The sequence below is a fragment of the Agelaius tricolor genome, unplaced genomic scaffold (assembly GCF_023055355.1).
Source record: "Agelaius tricolor isolate 1412-34295 unplaced genomic scaffold, bAgeTri1.0.p SCAF_103, whole genome shotgun sequence".
In the NCBI taxonomy this organism is placed as follows: Eukaryota; Metazoa; Chordata; class Aves; order Passeriformes; family Icteridae; genus Agelaius; species Agelaius tricolor.
In genome coordinates this window covers 1-22,344 of record NW_027269363.1, presented here as the reverse complement: position 1 = coordinate 22,344, position 22,344 = coordinate 1, and the positions used below count along the sequence as shown (strand labels likewise).

The 22,344-nt window shown below is 43.0% G+C and overlaps 1 protein-coding gene across 1 annotated transcript in view; it reads left to right on the top strand.

The window, feature by feature from the left end:
* OBSCN (obscurin, cytoskeletal calmodulin and titin-interacting RhoGEF) overlaps positions 1–21,785 on the top strand; it is a 51,567-nt gene extending 29,782 nt beyond the window's left edge. The window contains exons 12-28 of the mRNA XM_071419274.1: positions 1,404–1,679; positions 2,769–3,044; positions 4,133–4,408; positions 5,285–5,560; positions 6,988–7,263; positions 7,885–8,151; positions 8,765–9,034; positions 9,317–9,580; positions 10,943–11,209; positions 11,504–11,616; positions 12,601–12,754; positions 14,938–15,042; positions 15,708–15,974; positions 16,572–16,841; positions 17,642–17,908; positions 19,959–20,225; positions 21,287–21,785. Coding sequence (XP_071275375.1) covers positions 1,404–1,679; positions 2,769–3,044; positions 4,133–4,408; positions 5,285–5,560; positions 6,988–7,263; positions 7,885–8,151; positions 8,765–9,034; positions 9,317–9,580; positions 10,943–11,209; positions 11,504–11,616; positions 12,601–12,754; positions 14,938–15,042; positions 15,708–15,974; positions 16,572–16,841; positions 17,642–17,908; positions 19,959–20,225; positions 21,287–21,591 — 4,196 coding nt within the window. The 3' untranslated portion in view covers positions 21,592–21,785. The remainder of the gene's footprint in view (positions 1–1,403; positions 1,680–2,768; positions 3,045–4,132; positions 4,409–5,284; positions 5,561–6,987; positions 7,264–7,884; positions 8,152–8,764; positions 9,035–9,316; positions 9,581–10,942; positions 11,210–11,503; positions 11,617–12,600; positions 12,755–14,937; positions 15,043–15,707; positions 15,975–16,571; positions 16,842–17,641; positions 17,909–19,958; positions 20,226–21,286) is intronic.
* Positions 21,786–22,344: the final 559 nt, after the last annotated feature.

The following is a 22,344-nucleotide window of genomic DNA, read 5'->3' as shown; positions in this document are numbered from 1 at the left end:
GAAGTGGCTCAGCATCCCTGAGAGCCTCCCAGGTCACAGAGTCACTGAGGCTGGAGAAGCCCCCCCAGACCATCGAGTCCCAGCTGTGCCCAACCTTGTCCCCAGCCCAGAGCACTGAGTGCCATCTCCAGATGTTCCTTGGACACCTCCAGGGATGGGGACTCCAAACCTCCCTGGGCAGCCCCTTCCAGTGCCTGACCACCCTTTCCATGATGAAATTCCTGCTGATGTCCAACCTGACCCTCCCCTAGCTCAGCTTCAGGCCATTTCCTCTCATCCTGTCTCTTGTTCTCTGGGAGCAGAGCCTGACTTCCCCATGGCTGCACCCTCCTGTCAGAAAGCCAGTTTGCTGGAAAATCACAGAATTTTTAGGAAATAAAAATATGCTTCTGTGGTGTTGTGGGTCCCCAGGGCGAGATGAGAGATGAGAATTTGACTCCATGTTCTCAGAAGGCCGATTTATTATTTTATGATATGATATGTATGATATGTATGATATTATATATGTATGATAATATATATGTACGATATTATATATATGATATTTATTATATACTAAACCTATACTAAAGAAAGAGAAAGGAGACATCAGAAGGCTAAACAAGAATGAATAATAAAAACCCGTGACTGACCAGAGAGTCTGACACAGCTGGACTGGGATTGGTCATTATGTAAAAACAATTCACATGCTGGGATAAACAATTCTCCGAATCACATTCCAAAGCAGCAAAGCAAAGAGAAGCTGAAGCTTCCCAGCTTCCCAGGACAAAATATCCTGGGGAAGGGATTTTTCATAAAATATCATGGTGACATATTTCAAATTTTAAGTGCTAGTTTTTTGTGTAATGTTAATCAAGTGCTTTTCTATATTGAGAACTGTGTCTTTGTCCTGTCTTTGGGATTGAGTTACAAGGTATTTTCTGAGCAACACCCAATTTTGATCTAAAATACCTGGTAAAATCTTCTGAATAATGTGATAGTGGAGGTGGCAACTCGCCATTGTGCTGTATTTGGCTCATTGCAAATGTGGGGAGTAGAAATATCATCAAGACACGGGAGAGAATTTTATCTTTATAATCATTCATTTTTATATTAATTGAAAAAATTTACAAATGGTGTGGTTAAGGTGTTCATGAGGACAAGTCAGAGAAGGATGATAATTACATGGACTATATTTTGAGGGTACATTGCTTTATTTATATGATAAATAGAACTGCAAATCTGGGTTACTTACAAGAGTTTAATATTGAATTATTTCTGTTGGAAAAGACCTTTAAGATCATCATGCCCAATGGTGAAACCAGCACTGCCAAGTCCAAGGTCCTGCAGAGCATCTACAGTTCATACAAGTAAGAACTTCTTGACAAAATATATTTACATCTTATATATTTTCCCTATTTCAGAGGCAGAAGATGCCTTTGTCCACAAGGAGAAGGTGCAGAAAGAGGTGAAGGCTGCACTGTCAGAAAATGCCACTCTGAGCTGTGAGGTGGCCCAGGAGAAAACAGAGGTGAAGTGGTACAAGGATGGGAAACTCATCACCTCCAGCAAGAAGTTCAAGGTGGAGTCGGAGGGCAAATTGCGTCGCCTGGTGGTGGGTCAGGTGGAGAAGAAAGATGCAGGGGAGTACACCTGTGAGGCTGCTGGCCAAAAACTCACCTTCAGGATCGATGTCAAAGGTGAGAGAATGTGCTGTATCCCTTTTTTACACCCTGAAAAACTGAAATCCCTGTTATCATCCTGAAAAAATGAAGGAGAGGAAGGTTATATTGCTTGTCAAACTCCATCTCAACAGGCAGTGACCGAGCCAGCACTTGACTGATGTTGGTTTTCTCATGAATTAGTGTTCATGCTGTTAGATCTGTCTTTGTTTTTTAGAAACTGAGCATGCAGTGGATTTCTGTAGCCCCAAACTCAGGTCAGGGTGAAGATCTCTGGGGAAAATCCCTGGGGATCTTGGAGAGATGCACTGATAGCAAACTGGGAATGCAGAAATTACTGGAGTAATCAAAGGGCGCAGCAAATCTGAGCACAGGCATTCTCTTGTGAAAGCTCCTTTCTGAAATATAGTTTATTATAGAGGAAACCTTTATATTCTGGCCTCTGTCAACTGGATGGAAATGCCAGAACTGTTGTCAAAAACCAGCTCTTTTCACCTTGATATTCAAGACAGCTTTTAATATTGACATCCTTCAGTTGGATCCCAATGAATTTCGAGCAAATTGAAGAGTTCCTACATTAGATTTATTTTTGACCATGGCATGGTGCAAATACAGTTGAGGCTGGCTAATTTTCATTCATTTGAAAAAAATAATTTTTTCACATCTTGAGAACAGTTAGGAAATAAAGATACAGACACAGAATGGGTTCACAAAGTTTGTTTCCCAACACTGTCTTTGTTTTGTTGGCAAAGTAAACTACAAATCTTGGGTTGGTTGGGCAATTTAATGCTTGAGCTCTTACAGCAAACCTAATTCTGAGAGACCTCATCCACCTTAGTGCTGCTGGATTTTGGGATATGTTACTTCAGATTTTGAAGAAAGGTAGTGGTGGAAATTAAAGCAATTTTGAGGCTGTGGCTTGGACTACCAGAGAATGACTCCTTCACAGGCACTTGATGTAATTCAAATGTTAAAAATGCAGTAGGTGCTGGCAGCAGGGAATGTGAATGGGAAATTAATTTCAGCACCACAACTGAAAAGGTGATGTGTGCATTTGGGAAGGGATCTGTGAATTTTCAAAATCTGCCCTTGTACCTTCAATTGCAGAGGCAGAAGATGCCTTTGTCCACAAGGAGAAGGTGCAGAAAGAGGTGAAGGCTGCACTGTCAGAAAATGCCACTCTGAGCTGCGAGGTGGCCCAGGAGAAAACAGAGGTGAAGTGGTACAAGGATGGGAAACTCATCACCTCCAGCAAGAAGTTCAAGGTGGAGTCGGAGGGCAAATGGCGTCGCCTGGTGGTGGGTCAGGTGGAGAAGAAAGATGCAGGGGAGTACACCTGTGAGGCTGCTGGCCAAAAACTCACCTTCAGGATTGATGTCCCAGGTAAGAGAAGGTTCTTTGGCCCATCGGTATTATTTCTAGAATCTTTAGGAAAATTAACATTATTTTATAAGTCTTCTTTGCATTACACTTCAAATTTTTGGAGTATATCGTTGTATGGCCTAGGATGGGTACAAATACAAGTTTTCTTCATGTATTCTTTGTAAAACATTTAAAATCCTTAGCACAGGGAGCTGAATCCCTGAAAAATTTTGGAAACCACTGGAGGGAAGGGGCTGTAAAAAAGAAGGTACTGATTGTGCATCTCCTCCTTCCCATCTTAGTGCAATGAGAGCAAATCTGCACCACAGCTTATTCTCAGTGCAGGGTCATGGTGGAGAGCCTGCCCAATGTCCACACTCCTTTTCTTTCCCTTGGAAGTGCTCATTTCAGCCTGAAGGGAGTTTTGGAAGTAGGGCTTGATATGTATTAAGGTATTTAAGGTGTCAAGAAAATGGCAAGTAAGGAAAGAAGGTGTGATGGAGACTCATTCCAGTTTATTTCCTTACTGGGGCCATAAAGAGGTAGAATAGATTCAGCTTCCCAGCTCCCTCACAGCTTCCCAATCCAATTGCAAGTAATGTGGCTGATGTGTCTTCTGGAGAACAAGGGGATTTCATCATTTGGATGTAAGATGAGCTGAGCTTTTCCCAAGATTGCACTCAGAACAAATAACAGGGTCCTGGACATGTCATTGCTGGTCTAGCACCTTTCTCACTTCACAAAATGATCTAAGAAGAAGCAGAAGCAGCTGCTGAGAATCAAAAAAATAAATTTTATGGGACTATAATGCAACACAGAACATCTCCTTCCTCTGAAAATTTGATAGTTTGCAATTAACTTAAACCAAAACACGTCCTGCCTTGACTGGGTCCTGTCAGAGAATGTTCTAATGAACCATAGAGAGATTACTGCTGTAAAAAGTACCAAAACAGGCAAAAAAACACCACAAGGTCCTTTGCATGTTCTTCTGATAGCCTTAGATGTGGACTGTCATGTCAGAGGGTTTTTTCCAGTCATACCTGTAAGCCACAATAACAGGATTGAGCAAAATCATATTTTGCAGAAAATCTGGATTTCTCTCTTTCCAGAGCCAGAAGTTGTGTTTACAAACAAGGAGAAGGTGCAGAAAGAGGTGAAGGCTGCACTGTCAGAAAATGCCACTCTGAGCTGCGAGGTGGCCCAGGAGAAAACAGAGGTGAAGTGGTACAAGGATGGGAAACTCATCACCTCCAGCAAGAAGTTCAAGGTGGAGTCGGAGGGCAAATCGCGTCGCCTGGTGGTGGGTCAGGTGGAGAAGAAAGATGCAGGGGAGTACACCTGTGAGGCTGCTGGCCAAAAACTCACCTTCAAGATTGATGTCACAGGTAGGAGAAGATTCTTTGTCAGAATTCAGTAGAGGCCAACACAGCAATAATTGAAATAACTACTCCGCCATGACTCAGTTGCAATAGTTGGGGTTTGTTGCAGCCTGCAGGGTTCACCTGATTTTCTGTGCTTGGTTGCCTGGATTTGTAGAAATGGGAATATTTGGCTGTAGCATGGTACAAGCTCTGTCTCAGCAGGTTTAATAGTAGTTGTAAATATAATAGAAATAATTAATGTTCAGATCCCTTCCATTCCTGTGATCTCAAAGGGTGATTCTTGTACACTGAACTTCTTGAAAGCAAAAAGCCAGTACAGAATCCCTTCCTTGTTAGTCTTGCAATCCCATTTTAGAAGATTTAGAGGCTGGAATATGTTTTGTCATTTGCTGTATCAGCAGCAGATTTTAAACAGCACTTTTTTTTTCTTTGGCTGTTGTGTTATTGAGATCTCAGTTTTTTGAGATGTCTTACTATTACTGACAGGTGCTAAATGAATGCCCTTTGCTGTTGAATATTCCAAGAAATTCCTTTATTGTCTCTGAGATCTTAAGTAAAAGGAATTTGAGAGCTTATGTCCTCCAATATGCAGAACAGATGTTCTTTGGGAAAGTTTGAATTAAATATATTTTTCCCTACTGACTTGCAGCTGTAGGGTTGATGTCAAGGCTCCTCTTGATCCTTTCCATTCCTAGACTCTTAGTTCTTAATTTTCCAAGTGGCAACTCCACCCCACAGAAGGGTAGACACTGCTCAGTGATGGCAGTTGGATTTGGCAAGTGACAACCTAAATATTTTCCAAACTTCTCCACAGAAATCTGTAAGATTAATCTAATTTTAACCCGTCAACAATTATTTTTTTTCCTTTCCTGCATTTAGAGCCCAAACCTGCATTTATAAACCAGGAGAAGGTCCAGAAGGAGGTGAAGGCTGTCCTGACAGAAAGTGCCACCCTCATGTGTGAGGTAGCACAGGACACAACTGAAGTGAAGTGGTACAAGGATGGAAAACTGCTCGTGTCCTCTCGGAAATTCAAAATAGAGACCTTGGGCAAATCCCGGCGCCTGGTGGTGGAGCAGCTGGAGAAGAAGGATGCTGGGGAATACATCTGTGAGGCTGCAGGCCAGAAGATGACCTTCAAACTGGAAGCAACTGGTGAGTGCTCACTTTGTGGTGGGAAGAACCAGTCCCTGTGGCTTAGAGGAAAACTGGGTATTCCTGACACAGCAGCCTTGGTGCAGCCACTATCTCCCCTGGAAAAACATCAGTGAGCTACATGACATATTAATTCTTAATCTAGCAGTATAGAGATGGGAAATTTGGACTTTTTTGGGGGGGTCTGGAGATGCTACATAGCTTTTTGCTTGTCTCTTTCACACACCATATCACCCAGCCTCTTGCAGTGGTGGGGAGTTGGAAGTAGACGTGGGAAGTTTGCAGAGTAGCAATGGAGCTATGGAGAAAAGAGACTCAGAAATCCTGGTGTGCTGCTTGTGTGTGCCCCAAAAATGCCTGGTTTTGTGGCAAAAGGTTGTACAGGTGTTGGAATCCTGGATGCTGAGAATTTTAAGCTTTCTGTGCTTATAGGCACAGACCCACAAGAGAACACTGCATTTGACCTGAGGTCATGGAACAGACTTCCAAAATTGATTGATAACACTGGGATCATGGGTGTGTAGTTGGTTAGAAGTGTGTAATATCACAGGCTGGAAAACTTAGAGTTTGGGGTTTTAGAATATAGAAATAAATATGGAGCAAAATGGAGGTTTTGTTCTTCTTTACCTTCTTCTTCTTCATGGGTTTGGGTGATGTTTTGTAATTGGGCAGAAAAGTCCCCATTGCAGCTCTGTGGGATCAGTTATTGGGTTAAAAGGGAAAATAATCCAGGTATCCTTTCTTAATTGGATAGTTTAGTCTTAGAAGACCTTATGACAAGAGATTGCCATTTTGTGCCTTGCTAATCAAAAGCTGCAGAACTCACAGTAGTGAGACTGTTTTACTGATAAGAAATAATAAACACCTGAGTCTGAACATGAACTACTGTCTCAAGTGCCTTCAATCCAGACCCAGAAAAACTAATATACAATATAGAAAGGAGGCCAAGAAGAAGGGACTGGAATCACAGAATGGTTTGGTTTGGAAGGAACCTTAAAGGTTGAGTTCCAGCCTTCCTGCCAGTGGAGCGAATAGAAAATAGGCCCTAAATTCAGCCCATTAATGTCTCTTCTTAATTTTATGTAAGATCCTAAAAAGGGAAGGGAAAGAATTATATAGGTAATTTTGGTAATTTTACTTCTAAGAAACAAGCTTTTTATGGACAGCAGATAAAATATAAATATTTACAGTTTCTTTCCTCTGCTTGTTTTCTAAACAAAAGCTCTGGGTTGCCTGAGAGACCATTTTCTTTCTTCTTGCTCAGGAAAAGATCATACCAGCCACAAATATTGTGCCATATTCCCTGGATTATTACAGGTTATGGATGAGCTGGTGGTGTGAGACCTGAAGAGAGAGCAATATGAAACTGCAGTGTCAAGGATTTGAGCATAAAGTTGTTAATTTTCCTGGTTTATTATTTTTTCTAGAACCAGAGGCTAAATTTGAAAAGAAAGTTGTCCAGAAAGAGCCTCTCATTGTTCAAGAACACGAAAGCATCACACTGACAACCTCAGTCACACCTGAAACCGCTGTGGTGAGGTGGTTCAAGGATGGCACGGAAATCAAGGCGAGCAAGAAATGTGTGATCAAAAGTGAGGGGGCATCCAGGATGCTGACAGTGAACGCAGCTGAGAGCACAGACTCTGCCCTCTACACCTGCCAGACAAAGGATGACAAGCAGGAATTCAGGGTCCAGGTGAAAGGTGAGCAGTGCCCAGGTCACGGCCCAGCCCAGCAGCTGCACTTCTCTCATGGTGGGGTGGAGGTGGAATCCAAACTCTTCTGGAAATTGTTCCAACCTGAAGGCTTGTTGTATCTTCTCTGGATGCCCCATCGTGGGCTGGCAAAGTTCTCCAGCTTCCAGAAAAACTTTTGAAAAACTTACTTTCAAAAACTTACTTTCAAAAACTTACTTTCAAAAACTTACTTTCAAAAACTTACTTTCAAAATTAAAAAAAAAAATTAAAACATTTTAAAAATTTAAAAAACATCATAAAAATTTTCAGGTTTTGTCTTTTGCTGGCCAACTTGGAAGCCTATGATGGGTTCTTCTGGTGTTTTTTGCTCCCCTCCTGTTTCTGTATCTTCCTATAGAATGACAGAGATGTGAAAATACCATGTCAAAGGAATCTGCCTGAATTTCCACATTTCTGGTTAGATTTTGTCCCCCTTGAGCCCCAAATACTTAAGGCCATTCTATTTATTTATTTATTTATTTATTTATTTATTTATTTATTTATTTCCACAATTGGGCAAAACCAATTTCTTAGAACAGGTTTCTTCTCTTTTCCTTCCTCACGCTTTCCCCTTCTCCTGGACCCCAGAAATCCCGGTGAAGTTTGCCAAGAAGCTGGAGGCCGTGAAAGCTGAGATTGGTGGCAGCGTGTCCCTGAGCTGTGAGCTGAGCCACGCCAAGGGGAAGGTGACGTGGAGCAGGAATGGTGTGGAGATCAAGGCCAGCAAACGTTTCCAGATCCGTGAGGAGGGGATCAAACGGACCCTGACCATAACGGGGATCCGGGCTGAGGACGAGGGAGAATATTCCTGCGAGTCCAGGGATGACAAGAGCAGCATCACCATTGTCCCCAAACGTATGTCCCTAACGGTGACACTGTGCAGGGGTCCCTGGGGTTTGTCCTCAGCTGTTAGAACTCTGCAAAGCTGAATTTTTCCATGTGTCTGGGGTGATTCCTGTGTTGAGAACAAAATACAGAATTCCCCTCTCAGTGTCAGTGGAACCTCTATTTGTGAAAAGCGTAATGATTGTGAGACCTGGCTCAGGTCTCTTCATATTGCATTTGAGGCTGGAATTCATTTTCCCAAATAAAAGATGGGATTTTATTTCCCCTCTTTTTTGGCTTCTCTTTGTAAAAAAAAATTACTCAGACATGGGAAATATGATGATCCACTATTGTGATCACTTACTATATTGACTGAGTACTTATTGCTGGTATTTACTGAGTATTTATTGCTGTATTTACTGAGCATTTATTGCTGTATTTACTGACTATTTATTGCTGGTATTTACTGAGCATTTATTGCTGTATTTACTGAGTATTTATTACTGTATTTACTGAGTTTCCTGTATTTGAGTACAGCATTATGCTGTACTCAAACTGCTGCTTCCAAGAAAGTCATGGAAGCTTTTGGCTGTTTGGAGGTACTCAAGGACATGCTCCTGAATGTTTTGCCTCTATCCATCAGCTCCCAGAGTGGTGAAATTCGTCACAAGTCTCAACAGTGTGGTGTCTGAGGAAGGAAAAGAGGCCGTGTTCAAGTGCACTGTCTCTCCCAATGATGCTGTGGTCACCTGGCTCAGGAATGGTGCCAAGATTGAAGCCAGCAAGAAATATGTGATCTCTCAGAAGGACACCAACCACAGCCTCACCATCACTGACCTGACACTGGAAGATGCAGCTGAAATCACTGCCAATGCTGAGGGCGTGGAGAGCACAGCCAACCTCAGAGTCAGAGGTAAGAGGTGGCAGTGCCCCTTTGACAGGCTGGAAATGTCAGGGGCTTGGAATTAGATGGTCTTGCAGGTCCTTTCCAACCCAAGCCATTCTATGATGTTGTTTTATGCAGCTTTCCCTCTAATTAATTATGTTAGCAGCAGAGAATTTCTGCTTATGCATTATTAAATAGGAGTGCCCAGAATGCTTTGGGTTTGGAGGTACACGAGCCACTGGTTTAATTTTCTTTCAAAGCCAGTTTTATGGATCTTCCACATTCCTACTAATATTTCCTCTCTTGCAGAGGCCTCAATCTCCTTCAAGAAGAAGCTGGAGCCCAAAACAGTTGAAGAGAGGGAGACAGTGACCTTGGAGGTAGAGCTGACCAAGCCTGCAGAGGTGAAGTGGATGAGGAACAGCATTGTGCTGAAGCCCAGTGACAAAATAGAGATCAAAGCTGAGGGAACAAAGCACACCTTGGTGGTCAAGGACATCTCCTTCGCAGACCGGGGCTTCTACTGCTGTGAGAGCCCTGATGACACCACCCAGGCCAAGATCAATGTGGAAAGTGAGTTCAGTGTCCCTCAGTTCTATAAATACCCCAGTCAGGGTTTGGAGGTGGATTCTGGTCTCTGCATTATCATAGGGACACAAGGACAATGCTGTGGGCTTGGCCACCAGTCAAATGACCAAGAGGAGGTGAAAGCTAAGCCATGAGCAGAGAGTGTCTGCCTGGTTCCTGTTGCCTCCATCTCATCCCACCAGCTCTGACCTTTATGCTGCTGGAAAGATTCTTCTCTTTCCTCTCTTTGTCAGTCCCTGATATGCTCTGTGTTCTTTCCTTGGTATGATTTTTTTTTTAACCAAAAATCCCTCTTCAGCTATCCATTGCCCTGATTTTTCTCTGCAAACTGCCTCGTTCAGAATGTCTCTTTATATTCAGTCAAGGTCTAAAAAACTACAAAAGCAAATCTTCTCTCTGAGGGTGTTTCACTCTTGGGTAAATGAATGGTGCCTCATCCACAGCCCTGTACTTCTGTCCCTTTCCTACTTTTTTTTTGATAATAATTGTCACAGGATATTTGAAAACAGGATTTAAGTACTCAAGGACTGTCTAATTTTGTCCATAAAGTCCTTGCCACCAACTGGTGCTGGGCTGGTTCTAAATACTAGGTGAGGAAAGACTTGAAAACAGTCTTTTGGGTGCTTGATGTCTTACAAAGTGGAAGGGAACAATCTCCATGATGCCAGGAAATAATGGACTTCAGGTGCAATGAGAAAGATCTAGGTTATATTCTAAAAATGCTTTTTAATGGTCAGATGACTGAACAGGTTGTCTGGAGAGGTCTTAGAGCCTTTATCATGGTTTTGGATTTTTTTTTAATTGGCAACTTCATTACTTTTAGTGGTGATACAAGTTTAAACACTAAATCCATTTTACTGGATGATAGGGCATGAATGTCTTGTCACAGAAACAGGCAATATCCACCCAAACCATGGATGCTTTGGCCACCAACCTGTGAGCTGTCAGCACTTTTTGCACTGGTCATGTTTGGTTTTTTTTTTCCTTTTACTATATTTTTCTTCCCATTCTTGTTTTATCCCAATTGAAGGACTGCACAGTATTGCCATGGAGTTATTTGTCTTTCTTTTTCTAAAATCTGATAGACCTCAATAGAAAAGGGGCCAGTGGTGATTTTCTGTCATATTTGGTTGACCTGTTTGTCTCATGAAAGCATCCATTTAAAAAATAGCAGATATGTTAGCTTTGTGGCCATGGACAGGTTTTATTTCCTGTAGAAGTGGTTGTTTAATTGGCAAATACCAACTAATGGGCAGGTGCATGAGCAATAGGGAAATAATCCATTTTGGAAGTCCTCGGGCTATTTCACAAGTGTGAGATCTCCAACTTTTCCATGTTGTTTTCCAGTGAGGCAGATCAAGCTGGTGAAAGGCCTCCAGGCCCTGGAGGTGGCTGAGAAAGGCACTGTCACCTTTGAGGTGGAGGTGTCCCACGAGGACGTGGAGGGGACCTGGCAGAAGGATGGTGTTCGTCTGAAACCTTCACCCAACATCAGTTTTGGGGTTCTGGGCAAGAAACACTCCCTGACTCTCTCCTCGGTGGCTCTGGAAGATGCAGGAGTCATCTCCTTCAAAGCAGAGGGCATTAACTCATCAGGGAGGCTCACTGTGAAAGGTACACGGGCACAGGAGGCTCCAGCCCTGCTTGGGGTGGATGCAATTGTCTTCTCCTGACCTGGAGAGCAAACTTAAGAGGGCAACAAATTTTCCTGGTCACTGCAAGGGATGTAAAGCACAGTGATGTTTCCTTCTGGTGCCAAGAGGGTCATTGTGGCATCACTGTGCACAGAACAATGACAAAATGGGAGGGAATGATAAAGTGCCCAAACCAATACAAATTTTATTTATCATGAAAACCTACCCATCAGTGCTTGTGTGACCCCATTCCCCATTTGTCTTTCTTTCCCAGAATTGCCTGTGAGGATCAGCAAGCCTTTGGCAGATGTCAGTGTAACTCAGAAGCTCAAGGCCACATTTGAGTGTGAGCTGTCCAAACCCAATGCCAATGTGAAGTGGTTCAAGGTACAGCACTTAATGGATTGTGATTTTTTAATTTCTGACTTCTCTGGAAGGGAATGGAAGCCTCTAATTCTGCTTCTAGGGAATATGAGCCCTGAGGCTTTGCAGTAAATCTCTTAGCATTGCTCTCTTGTCCTTATGTTCATTTACTCTCCCTATTTATCACTCTCAGAGTTTTATTTACTTGTATTTATAAACTGGATTGAAAATTAAACTTTTCTATTCTTGCACAGAATGTGAGCACTGCTGTTATAGATTTGCAGTCTTGTGCTTCACTCCACACCATGCAGTATTCACCCAGGATTTACAGCCTTTTTGGGAAATAGGATATAAAGGGAAGCCTCAATTTCCTTTGTCAGGGACAATCCAGTTCCTTTTCCCTCCACAGTCATTTTGGGGATCAGCTCTGGCATTTCATCAGCCTCCCTTGGGGCTCAGCTGGTACTTTCCTTGATTTGGGGTAGCAGCAGTTCTTCAAGGTGGAATTTGGTCTGGAAGGGTCATCTCATTTCCAACCCCCTGCCATGAGCAGGGACACCTTCAACCAGATCAGGTTGCTCAGAGCCCTGTTCAACCTGCTCCTGAATGTTTCCAGGGATGGGGCATCACCCCCTTTCTGAGCTACCTGTGCCAGTGTTTGGTCACCCTCACTGTGAAAAGCTTCTTCCTTATTTCCAGTCTAAATTTGACCTTCTTTTAGTTTAAAACCATTTATGTCTGAAGGGACTCACTGCTAATCCTGCATGGTGTTTTAAGCCTTAAAAAAAGGTGTTGGAGATCATCCAATATTTCTGTGTGTTCCTCAGCTATTCCAACTTTCTGAAATCTTTGCCCTGTGATGAATATTCAACACATGTTCCTTTAAACACAGTCTTCCATTCAGTCCAACAAGAAGGATGAAATAAGCACAGATCTGAATGTCTGTTTTGCTCACTGCAGATGTACAGGAGTTGAGGGTGATCTGCTTTGACCTTTTTCCCCTTCTAGGATGGGAAGGAGATCCGGCCAAGTAAAAACATTGGGATTATCTCCCAAGGAAATAAGAGAAGCCTCATTATTCACAAGTGTGAATATGAAGACCAGGGAACCTATACATGTCAAGCAGCTGAAGACAAGACATCAGCTACTCTAAAGGTTCATGGTATGTTTGGCTGAAGTAGGAAAATACATTTACTGCAGCATTTTTGGCTACACAGCAAGAAAATCTTTGTGGATTGTTTGTTTTTCACAATTGCTCATTTTGGTTAAGTTTCTCTTCCTGGTGAGAAAACGCTGGCAAAGCTGTCCTGTGCTTGCTCTATCCTTGCAGTATTTTTGGAAGAGATCTAAACTCAGTTTTCCATTTCTCATAAGCGATTTCTATTCTCTGGAATCAGAATGGTCTTTCTGGATGGGCACATCAGGAAATACTGGACAGCCTGGCCCAAAGCAGGGATTCAGTGGCTGGTGCTGATGTGGTTTGGTGGCACCATTTTCACAGGGGGACTTGGTCTGAACAGGGACTGGAAAAGCCTTGGGTCTGAGCTCAAGAAGTGCCCTCATTTTTAGGTTGTAGATACTAAGGAAAAGGTGGCTATTTCTGCCTGCACCTCTCCTTTCTGCTCAAGGCAGTTTTTCCATCTGAGTGTTGCACTGAGCAGCTGATGAAGCACCAGATGTGTTTTGTCACCAGGCTCTGAAGCACCTGAGATAAGCTCTGAGAGAAAGGCAAGTTACTCAAAAGACAGCTCTGCTGTGCCCTGGCAGATGCTATTTTCTAAAGGGCCATGTGAAAACCATCAGCTCTTTCTTAGTGAAAGACAGAGCATCTTTACCATTGCTTACTAGATGCTGTCCTCATGTGGCTGCTTGGGTTCTGCAGTATCTTCATGAACATCTGCCCCATGGACTCCCCCTTTTCTCCCTGGTTTTTGAGATTGGGATGGGTCATTGTTTGCATTTCAGCTCTGCTCCTGAGGCTGATCCAAGGTGTATCAAGGCCTTCTCTTTCAAAGAGAAAGGGCTGCAGTGGCACAGATGAATAGATCAGTTGTGACAAAAGGAGTGCCAAGGTGCAGAGTTAAATAGGATTATACTCAGTTCAGGAGACACTGGAAAAAGATATCTCCTATGTAAAACAGGAGAGCATGGAGAGAACCATGAATAAGGCAGTTTATAATGACCTGAGATTGTAGACTTGTCTTTGGATTTTCTTGGTGAATTTGCTTTCATTAATATTTGTATTTCTTTCATTAATACCTGCATGAAGTTCCAGCATCCATAAAATCCTCTACAGTAAAGTTCAGCCATAAAAAGTATTCACTGTGTTGAAGAGAGAAACTACCCAGGAAGAAAGGCTGGTCTAGAATAAAACACAATCCTCTTTTTTCCATATAATTACGCCAAAAGTAAACACCCCATACTCACTTGTGGAGAAACCCCCAAATGAATATTTTTCTTTATGACTTCACAGCCCGAGATGTCAAGATTGTAAAACCACTGGAAGATGTGGAAGTGAACGAATACGAGAGTGCATCTTTCATCTGTGAGATCTCACATGATGAGGTGGAAACCCAGTGGTACAAAAATGACAACAAGCTGAAGACTTCCGACAACATCAAAATGCGGCAGGATGGTAAGAGGAAAAAAAATGGGGATTTTGGTCTGGAATGGTGTGTGTGGAAACCCAGGGCACTGGGAATATTTCTCTGTCTGCTCTGGGCTGCCCTGACCCCCAGGGCAGCACTGACTCTGACCCTCATCCATGGAGAAAGTTTCCCAGACTTCAAGAGAGACCAGAATCCACAAAAGTGTGAAATAGATTATAGAGAGCAGTGCAGGTGTGTCACTGGGTGAGAAATTGAGGTTTGGGGATTTTTAGTGTGTTGTGGATGGAAGCAAGATGGAGGGCACAGGGTGTCACCCTGGGCTTCTTCTTTCTCCTTCTCCATGGGTTTGGGTGGCATTTTGTAATTGGGCAGAAAAGTCCCCATTGCAGCTCTGTGGGATCAGTGATTGGGTTAAAAGGGAAAATAATCCAGGTGTCAGTTCTTCATTGGATAGTTTAGTCTGAGAAGGCCTTGGAACAAGAGATTGTGGCCATTTTGTGCCTTCTAATGAAAAGCTGCAGAACTCATATTTGTGAGACTGTTTTAGTGATAAGAAATAATAAACACCTGAGTGTGAACATGAACTACTGTCTCAAGTGCCTTCAATCCAGACCCAGAGAAACCCACAACTGGAACCACCACAGAATAGAGGGATAGAGGAGGGACTGGCATGGGAGACTAGAAAATGGGGTTTTGCTCTGGGATAGCTGAGCTGTGTTTCTGTGTCTGTTCCCAGGTAAGACCTATTCCCTGACGTACGCACGTGTCCAGGTCGAGGATGCAGCTGAGATCAAATTTGTAGCAGAAAAGGCAGAATCTCGTGCTCACCTGACTGTAAAAGGTAATTCTGCTGTTCGTGCCAGCACTGCTTCTGCTCTCTCACATTACAAACCAATTCACTTCCCTCACTTTGCACGTGAAGGTTAAAAAAAGTCCTACAGTGTTCAGAGAAAGAAAACCTTCCTACTTTGCTGCCTGGTAAATATCAGCTGAGAGTCTATTTTGGCTTAATTCCAGTTAAATTCTCTCAGGAGGTTGGATTTGCGCCTTTAGAAATTTAAAGTTGTGTGTCAAATTTGAGGCACAAAAAGGTGTAGCTTGACTTTTTCTTGTATTTTCACTTTCTGGTGTATGTTGTAACAAAACCCAGCATTTTTGGGTGTGTTTAACTAAAACCATGTGATAGAAGGAGAGAAGAGGAAGATGTTTGAATTAATGCACTGCTGAGGAGCTCAGGAAACTGGAGATCAGTCCCTGGTTTTGCCGTGGCACTGCTGTGAGGTGCTGAGGAAAAACCTCCTGTTACTTCTGCAGTTCGGCCACTCCAGCAGTAAAATACAGAGAAACAGTTTCCTTTTAATTAACTCTTACTAATTAAACTTGTTAATTGAGTGCTCAGCTTAGCAGGGATTCCTGTCACCATCCAAATTAGTGAACACAAAAGAAATATTGTTAATGAGAGCAATGGAGACCGTACTGATCGCTCCATTTCCTTTGCCCTCCTAGAGCTGCCCGTGAAAATCGTGAAGCCCTTGCGGGATAAGATCGCCCTGTGGAAGCACCGGGGGGTCCTGGAGTGCCAGGTGTCCCGGGCCAATGCCAAGGTCAGGTGGTTCAAAAAGGACAGGGAAATTCACCCTGGTGTGAAATACGAGATCGTGAGCGAGGGCGTCTATCGGAAACTCGTCATCAATGACGCCGACTACGAGGATGAGGACACGTACACCTGTGATGCCTTTGATGACAAAACCAGTGCTAATTTCTTTGTTGAAGGTAGAAAACCTCTTTTTTTCACCCCTTGAATGCACTGGGAGGAGGATGGGCTGACTCAGTTGTCATTTACGTTGGAAAGGATGGGCTGACTCACTTGTTGTTTGCTTTGGAAACACAATACTGCTTAAAAATGAATTTTAATTCATGTTATTTATTTTGAAGCCCATTGGTGTTCAATCCTTTTGCACACAGGAACATGCTGAAAAATTATTATCTGGTATATTCTCCTAAGGAAAATGAGGGAATTCCCATTCCAGAGACATTTATCAAATGTATTGGATAAAGTCTGTTTTTCAGATGAATGTTGCAGCTCCTTTTATCAACATCTGCATTCCAATGAACCATCTTTTTCATTTTATAGCACAAAATGTTTGATATCAGGATAGGAAAGTGACTTTAGAATTAGGACTAGGAATCAAGAGATACAGATTCACTTTCTGGCCTGTGACCAGCAACGTGTGTTTGCTTTCATACAGAATAAAAGATGTTTTAAGGCCTTTTGAGTTCATAAATGCAGAAAAGATGTCTTGAGTGGTCAGGCTTGATAATGGAAAAGCTTTCATGGCTCCTAAATCCCTGCTCTCTTTTTCCATCCAGAGCAAGCCATTAATATTGTAAAAGAATTGTGTGATGAGGATGTGACTGAGCCTGAAGAAGCCAATTTTGAATGTGAGACATCCATTCCATCTGTGAAACCTGCCAAGTGGTTCCTGAAGGGAGCAGCCTTGCAGGCTGGCAGAAACATCATCATGCAGCAGGAAGGCACCATCCACAGGCTGACAATAATCAAAACAAGTGTTGATATGACAGGCACCATCCAGTTCTCCATTGGCAAGTCCAAATCCACAGCAAACCTGCTTGTCAGAGGTAATGCAATTTTTTAATATATGTATCATGTGAATCAGAACCAAGATCTTCCCTTTCACAGCAGCTGGAAAGTAATTTGTCATAAATATTCTCTATTCTGGGCTGGGTTCTTGGAAATTCCTGTGTACCTGGAAGATCTGTTTGGTTCCCAGGTGCAAGTTGTTGGGAGCAATGCTGGATGCACCAATTGAGCCAGAAATGTCTTAGGAAGGGATTTGATTAAATGACTTTGGTGTCCCTGGTATTCAAATCTATCAAGCTAAAACTGGTTTCTGTATTATTTTTATTCTCTTGACTTTACCAAGGAGGACAAAACAGATGAAATTTGCCAGGAGAGTTTATTTTTTCCCATTTTTGAACTAGACAAGTTTGATAGCTCATTTACTTAATTCATTTTGTCATTGACTTGATGTAGGACAAAGCCTCAAGGCCTTTTATCTCTTGCTGTCACCATGGTAAATCTCTTCAATCACATCCTGAAGTCCTTGTTTTGTCTTTCATTTACTCTTACTTGAATGAAAACCTCAATTAGAGAGCAATTCAGCAACCACCAAGCCAGAAGTGGACCATGAATTTGGTGGTTAATACACAATATTATCTTACAGAAATCAGCTTTCCTTATAGATCATTGTGCTGTTGTAGCTTCAAAGCACTCGAGCTCTGTTAGAGACACTTGTAGCAGGACCTGAGCAGTTCACAAAACAGAAGGTCATATATTAAATTAATGGGCATGAAATACAGATTAAAACCTTCCTCTTCTTTAGATTGATCTATTCTTCTTCCCCACCCCTGCTTGGCAGATTACCACATCCAGATCACCAGGAAGCTGGAGGACAAGACCGTCCTGGAGCGACACTCAGTCATCCTGTCCTGTGACTTCAGGCCTTCCCCAAAGCACGTCAGGTGGTTCAAGGGCCAAGAGCTCATTGAGCCCTCGGAGAAGTACAAAATCAAGAGGGATGAGTACTCAGCAGAGCTGAAGATCCTGAAGGTGAAGCCTGAGGACGCTGGCGTGTACAAGTGCAAGGCTGGCATCGCCGAGACTGAAGCCACGCTGAGTGTTGAAGGTACGAGAGGTTTGGAGCAGCAGGCCTGGCCTGCTGCTGGTCTTTATGATGCTCTGTTTCACTCAAGGTTCCTCCTCCTGGGGAGAGGTAGATTCCCACAGTTATCTTCTGATTTTATATAAATGCAGTGTCGCAAGCAAACTGGTGATTCCACAGCCCTGAAATCCATCTCTTGCTGGGAAGTTGGTAATGTGTGTGGGAGGGCAGCATCTGGGTAAGGCACAAATTAACATTTGTCAAGGCACATTATTGTCCATTTCATACAAGGAATTAGGGGCTTTCACCTAAAAATATCCTTTATGTTAAACTGCCACAGGCCTCCAGTTCTGGTGATCTTATCTTGGCTGTGGTTTTCATTTCCTGACATCTGTGTCAGCTTGTCCATCTGCTGTTGTTATACATTTGTATTGTTATACATCTGCATACATTTGTCTACCTGCTATAAATATATTTTATAGCTACTATTATATATCTGAATACAATAATTATTCATAGTGATGTTCTACCCCATCTGGACACAGAACTGTTTTTAGCCAGTTCTTCCCCCTCAGGTGACACTGCAAGAAAAGATGTTCACTGTGTCACTTCTAGAAAGACTTGGAGCTGAGCTACAGAATCATTTCCAAAAGTCCAGGGAGCAGCTCTTAGCAGCAGTTTGGCTTTGCAGAGGTTCTTCATTGAATGTGTTGTCAGACATTGAAATTAAATACTCAGGGCAGTGGTGATGTCAGCATCCCTGGAGGGATTAAAAAGTTTTGGGGATGTGGTTTCATGGTGACCTTGGCAGTGCTGGGGGAATGGCTGGACTCAGAGGTCTTTTCCAACCTGAATGATTCTGTGACTCCATTCTATCCACACAAATATATATATTAAAAAAGAAAATGAAGTGATAGTCCCAAACCATCTTCAGAGTTATCTCCTCCTTGAAAACAGCATTCCATGAGCAGAGAAGCTGCAAGGAGAAGTCTCTGCCCAAGGACGGGGAAAGAAAAGAACCAAAATCCTCTTGCTCCTTAAACCTGAGCAAGCTGCTTAAACTCTTTGTACTTTGCCTTTGTGGCCAAAATCATTGTCTTCATTCATCTCATCCTCTGTGTCACAGTTTTCCTGGAAATGAGGGATAATTTAGTTAAAATGTGTTTGTGTGTGCAGTGACAAGCATACAGAGTTTGGAGCTCTGTGTGATGCTTACGGTCACTGCAACATCATTTTAGAAAAACATTGCTTATTTTTAAATAAAACACAAACAAAGCCTCCAAACTGATTTATATATAAAAAGAGAACTGAGGGTTCTAGACAATTTTAATTAGCCTTTTTAATAATTTTTGTTTCTGTTGGAGCATGTGCAGAACCAAGTAAGCAAAACGTGGTGACCAAAGGTGTGCAGGAGACCAGAACAAATAATCTAATAAACTCCATGAGATTGTTTGTGATAACAACTGATTTATGGTGATGATGGTTTGTGAAAACCCAAGGCACAGGGAATATTTCTCTGTCTGCTCTGGGGTGCCTTGGCCCCCAGGGGAGCACTGACTCTGACCCTCATCCATGGAGAAAGTTCCCCAGACTTCAAGATAGACTGGAATCCACAAAAGTGTGAAATAGATTATAGAGAGCAGTGCAGGTGTGTCACTTGGTGAGAAATTGAGGTTTTGGGGTTTTTAGTGTGTTGTGGATGGAAGCAAGATGGAGGGCACAGGGTGTCATCCTGGGTTTCTGCTCCATGCTTCTTCTTCCTCCTTCTCCATGGTTTGGGTGGCATTTTGTAATTGGGCAGAAAAGTCCTCGTAGTGGGATCAGTGATTGGGTTCAAAGGAAAAATAATCCAGGTGTCAGTTCTTAATTGGATAGATTAGTTTTAAAAGACCTTGGAACAAGAGATTGTGGCCATTTTGTGCCTTCTAATGAAAAGCTGCAGAACTCATATTTGTGAGACTGTTTTACTGATAAGAAATAATAAACACCTGAGTGTGAACATGAACTACTGTCTCAAGTGCCTTCAATCCAGACCCAGAGAAACCCACAACTGATCCCTCTTGGTTTCCCTCAGCCCGCAATGTAGAGGTCCTGAAGCACCTGCAGGACGTGGAGGTTGAGGAGGACAGCTCTGCCGTGTTCTCCTGCGAGCTGTCCCACGATGACGAGGACGTGGAGTGGTTCCTCAATGGCACCCTCCTCTACACCAACAACTTCAATGACATCAAGAACGTGGGCAAGTGCTACATGCTGACCATGAAGCAGGTGAAGCCTGAGGATGCTGGCACGGTGACAATGAAGTCAGACAAGGTGTCGGAGACTGTGCGGCTGAAGGTGATAGGTGGGTCCAGACCACGCTCCTGAATGAAAATGAGAGATGCAAATGAGCCATTATTACCAAATCCATGGGGATTTGGTGAGCAGGATCCAATCCTGCTTAATAGATATAAAAATGTTGAGCTATTAAATATGGGGCATGAAGATGCTGAAGGGTCTGGAGGGGAAGGCTTGAGAGAGGAGCAGCTGAGGTCACTGAGTTTGGTCAGCTGGAGAGACCTTGCTGTGGGCTTCAACATCTTCATTGAGGGGAAGTGGAAGGGCAGGTACTGATCTCTTCACTCTGGTGGCCAGTGAGAGGACTTGAGGAAACAGCTGGGTCTGAGTGATGGGAAGTTTAGGTTGGATATCAGGAAAAGGTTCTTCCTCCAGAGGGTGGTGGGCACTGGACAGGTTCCTCAGGGCATGATCACGGTCCCAAGGCTGCCAAAGCTCCACAAGTGCTTGACAATGTTCTCAGGGACAGTGTGGTTGGGGTGCCTGTGCAGGGTCAGATGTTGGACTGGATGATCATTGTGAGTCCCTTCCAACTCAGGATATTCTGTAATTCTGTGGTTTTTAATACATCAGCTCTGGAGCTGGATTCAATTAGCCATGAGAAGACAGTTTCCTGCTGTCCTTCATATGTCCAAAAGCTCAGTCACACACTGAGTTTTTGTGGTTTAACACCTTCTTGGGCACCCTCAGAGAGTGTGCAGGTGGCTACCAGCTGAGTTGGGCAGGTGACATGCCTGAGGGTTGAGGTGCCATCTGGAGGGACATGGAAACGCCCAAGAACTGAGACCATGTGAACCTCTTGAGGTTCAACAAGGCCAGTGTGAGGTGCTGCACCTGTATCAGGGCAGCCCCTTGTATCAACACAATCTTGGGATGAAGGGATTTGGAGCAGGATGAAGGACTGAGAGCAGGATGACGGAATTGGGCGTGCTGGAGAGTGATACTGGTTTGCACTGGTATCAGCAATATTGCCAAGGATTTATCAATGTCTCTAAATATTTGATAGCAACTGAAAGTGTCCTGAACATCCTGGTTGTTCTTTTTTTTTTTTTGCCTCTTGACCTTCAGAGAAACCTGCTGTCTTCATGAAATCCTTGGATGATGTTTTTGGTGAGGAGCGAGGGGTGATCAAACTGGAATGTGAAGTTTCCAAGGAGAAGGTCAAACCTGTTTGGAAAAAGGATGGTGTGAAGATCACTTCTAGCAAGAAGTATGAGGAGATACAGTCTGGGAAGACCCTGTGCCTCCTTATCCACGACCTTGAAAAGACAGATGCAGGGTTGTACACCTGTGACATCGGCACTGATGTTGCCAAATCAAAGGTCAGCGTTCAGGGTAAGTGCTGTAGACAGTGGCCTCTCAAGGGGTGTTAAAAATATGGGTAGCCTTGGTCCCTTGGGCTCTCACCTGTTCCTGAACAAATCTCACATAACATTGTGATGTCTGAGCAATTCCTGTTTATTTTGGTGTAAGTACATCTGGGATTTCTAAGTGAAAATCAGGTATCAGGAACATAGCAACAATATTTTCTTCCTGAACATGCAAAAATTCTCCCAAAAAAAGCAAAAACTTCTCAAAATAAAAATCCCACCTAACAACAAAAAATCCCCCAAGCAGCCTGTTTCATATTTTGAGCTATTGACTCAGACTCCATTGTAGGAACACAAAAGCAGGACAGCAATATTTGTTGAGGAACCCAGCTGTTCAGCCTGTCCTCTAATCCTTGTGTCAGCCTGAAGGACAAAGAATTGTTCATGGCTTCCAAACTCATAATGTTAATGAGAAAAAAATTTGAGTTTGTCTGGTTTGAACACCAGGAGTAACAAGTCAAAAAAACTGTAACATCCCATTTCTCCTATCATTTCTCCTATCATGGAAGAGAACCTCATCCATTGTCCAGAGGCTTCTTTTCTGACAGCTCTTCTCTTCTCTTCTCTTCTCTTCTCTTCTCTTCTCTTCTCTTCTCTTCTCTTCTCTTCTCTTCTCTTCTCTTCTCTTCTCTTCTCTTCTCTCTCTTCTCTTCTCTTCTCTTCTCTTCTCTTCTCTTCTCTTTCTCTCTCTTCTCTTCTCTTCTCTCTTCTCTTCTCTCTTCTCTTCTCTCTTCTCTTCTCTCTTCTCTTCTCTCT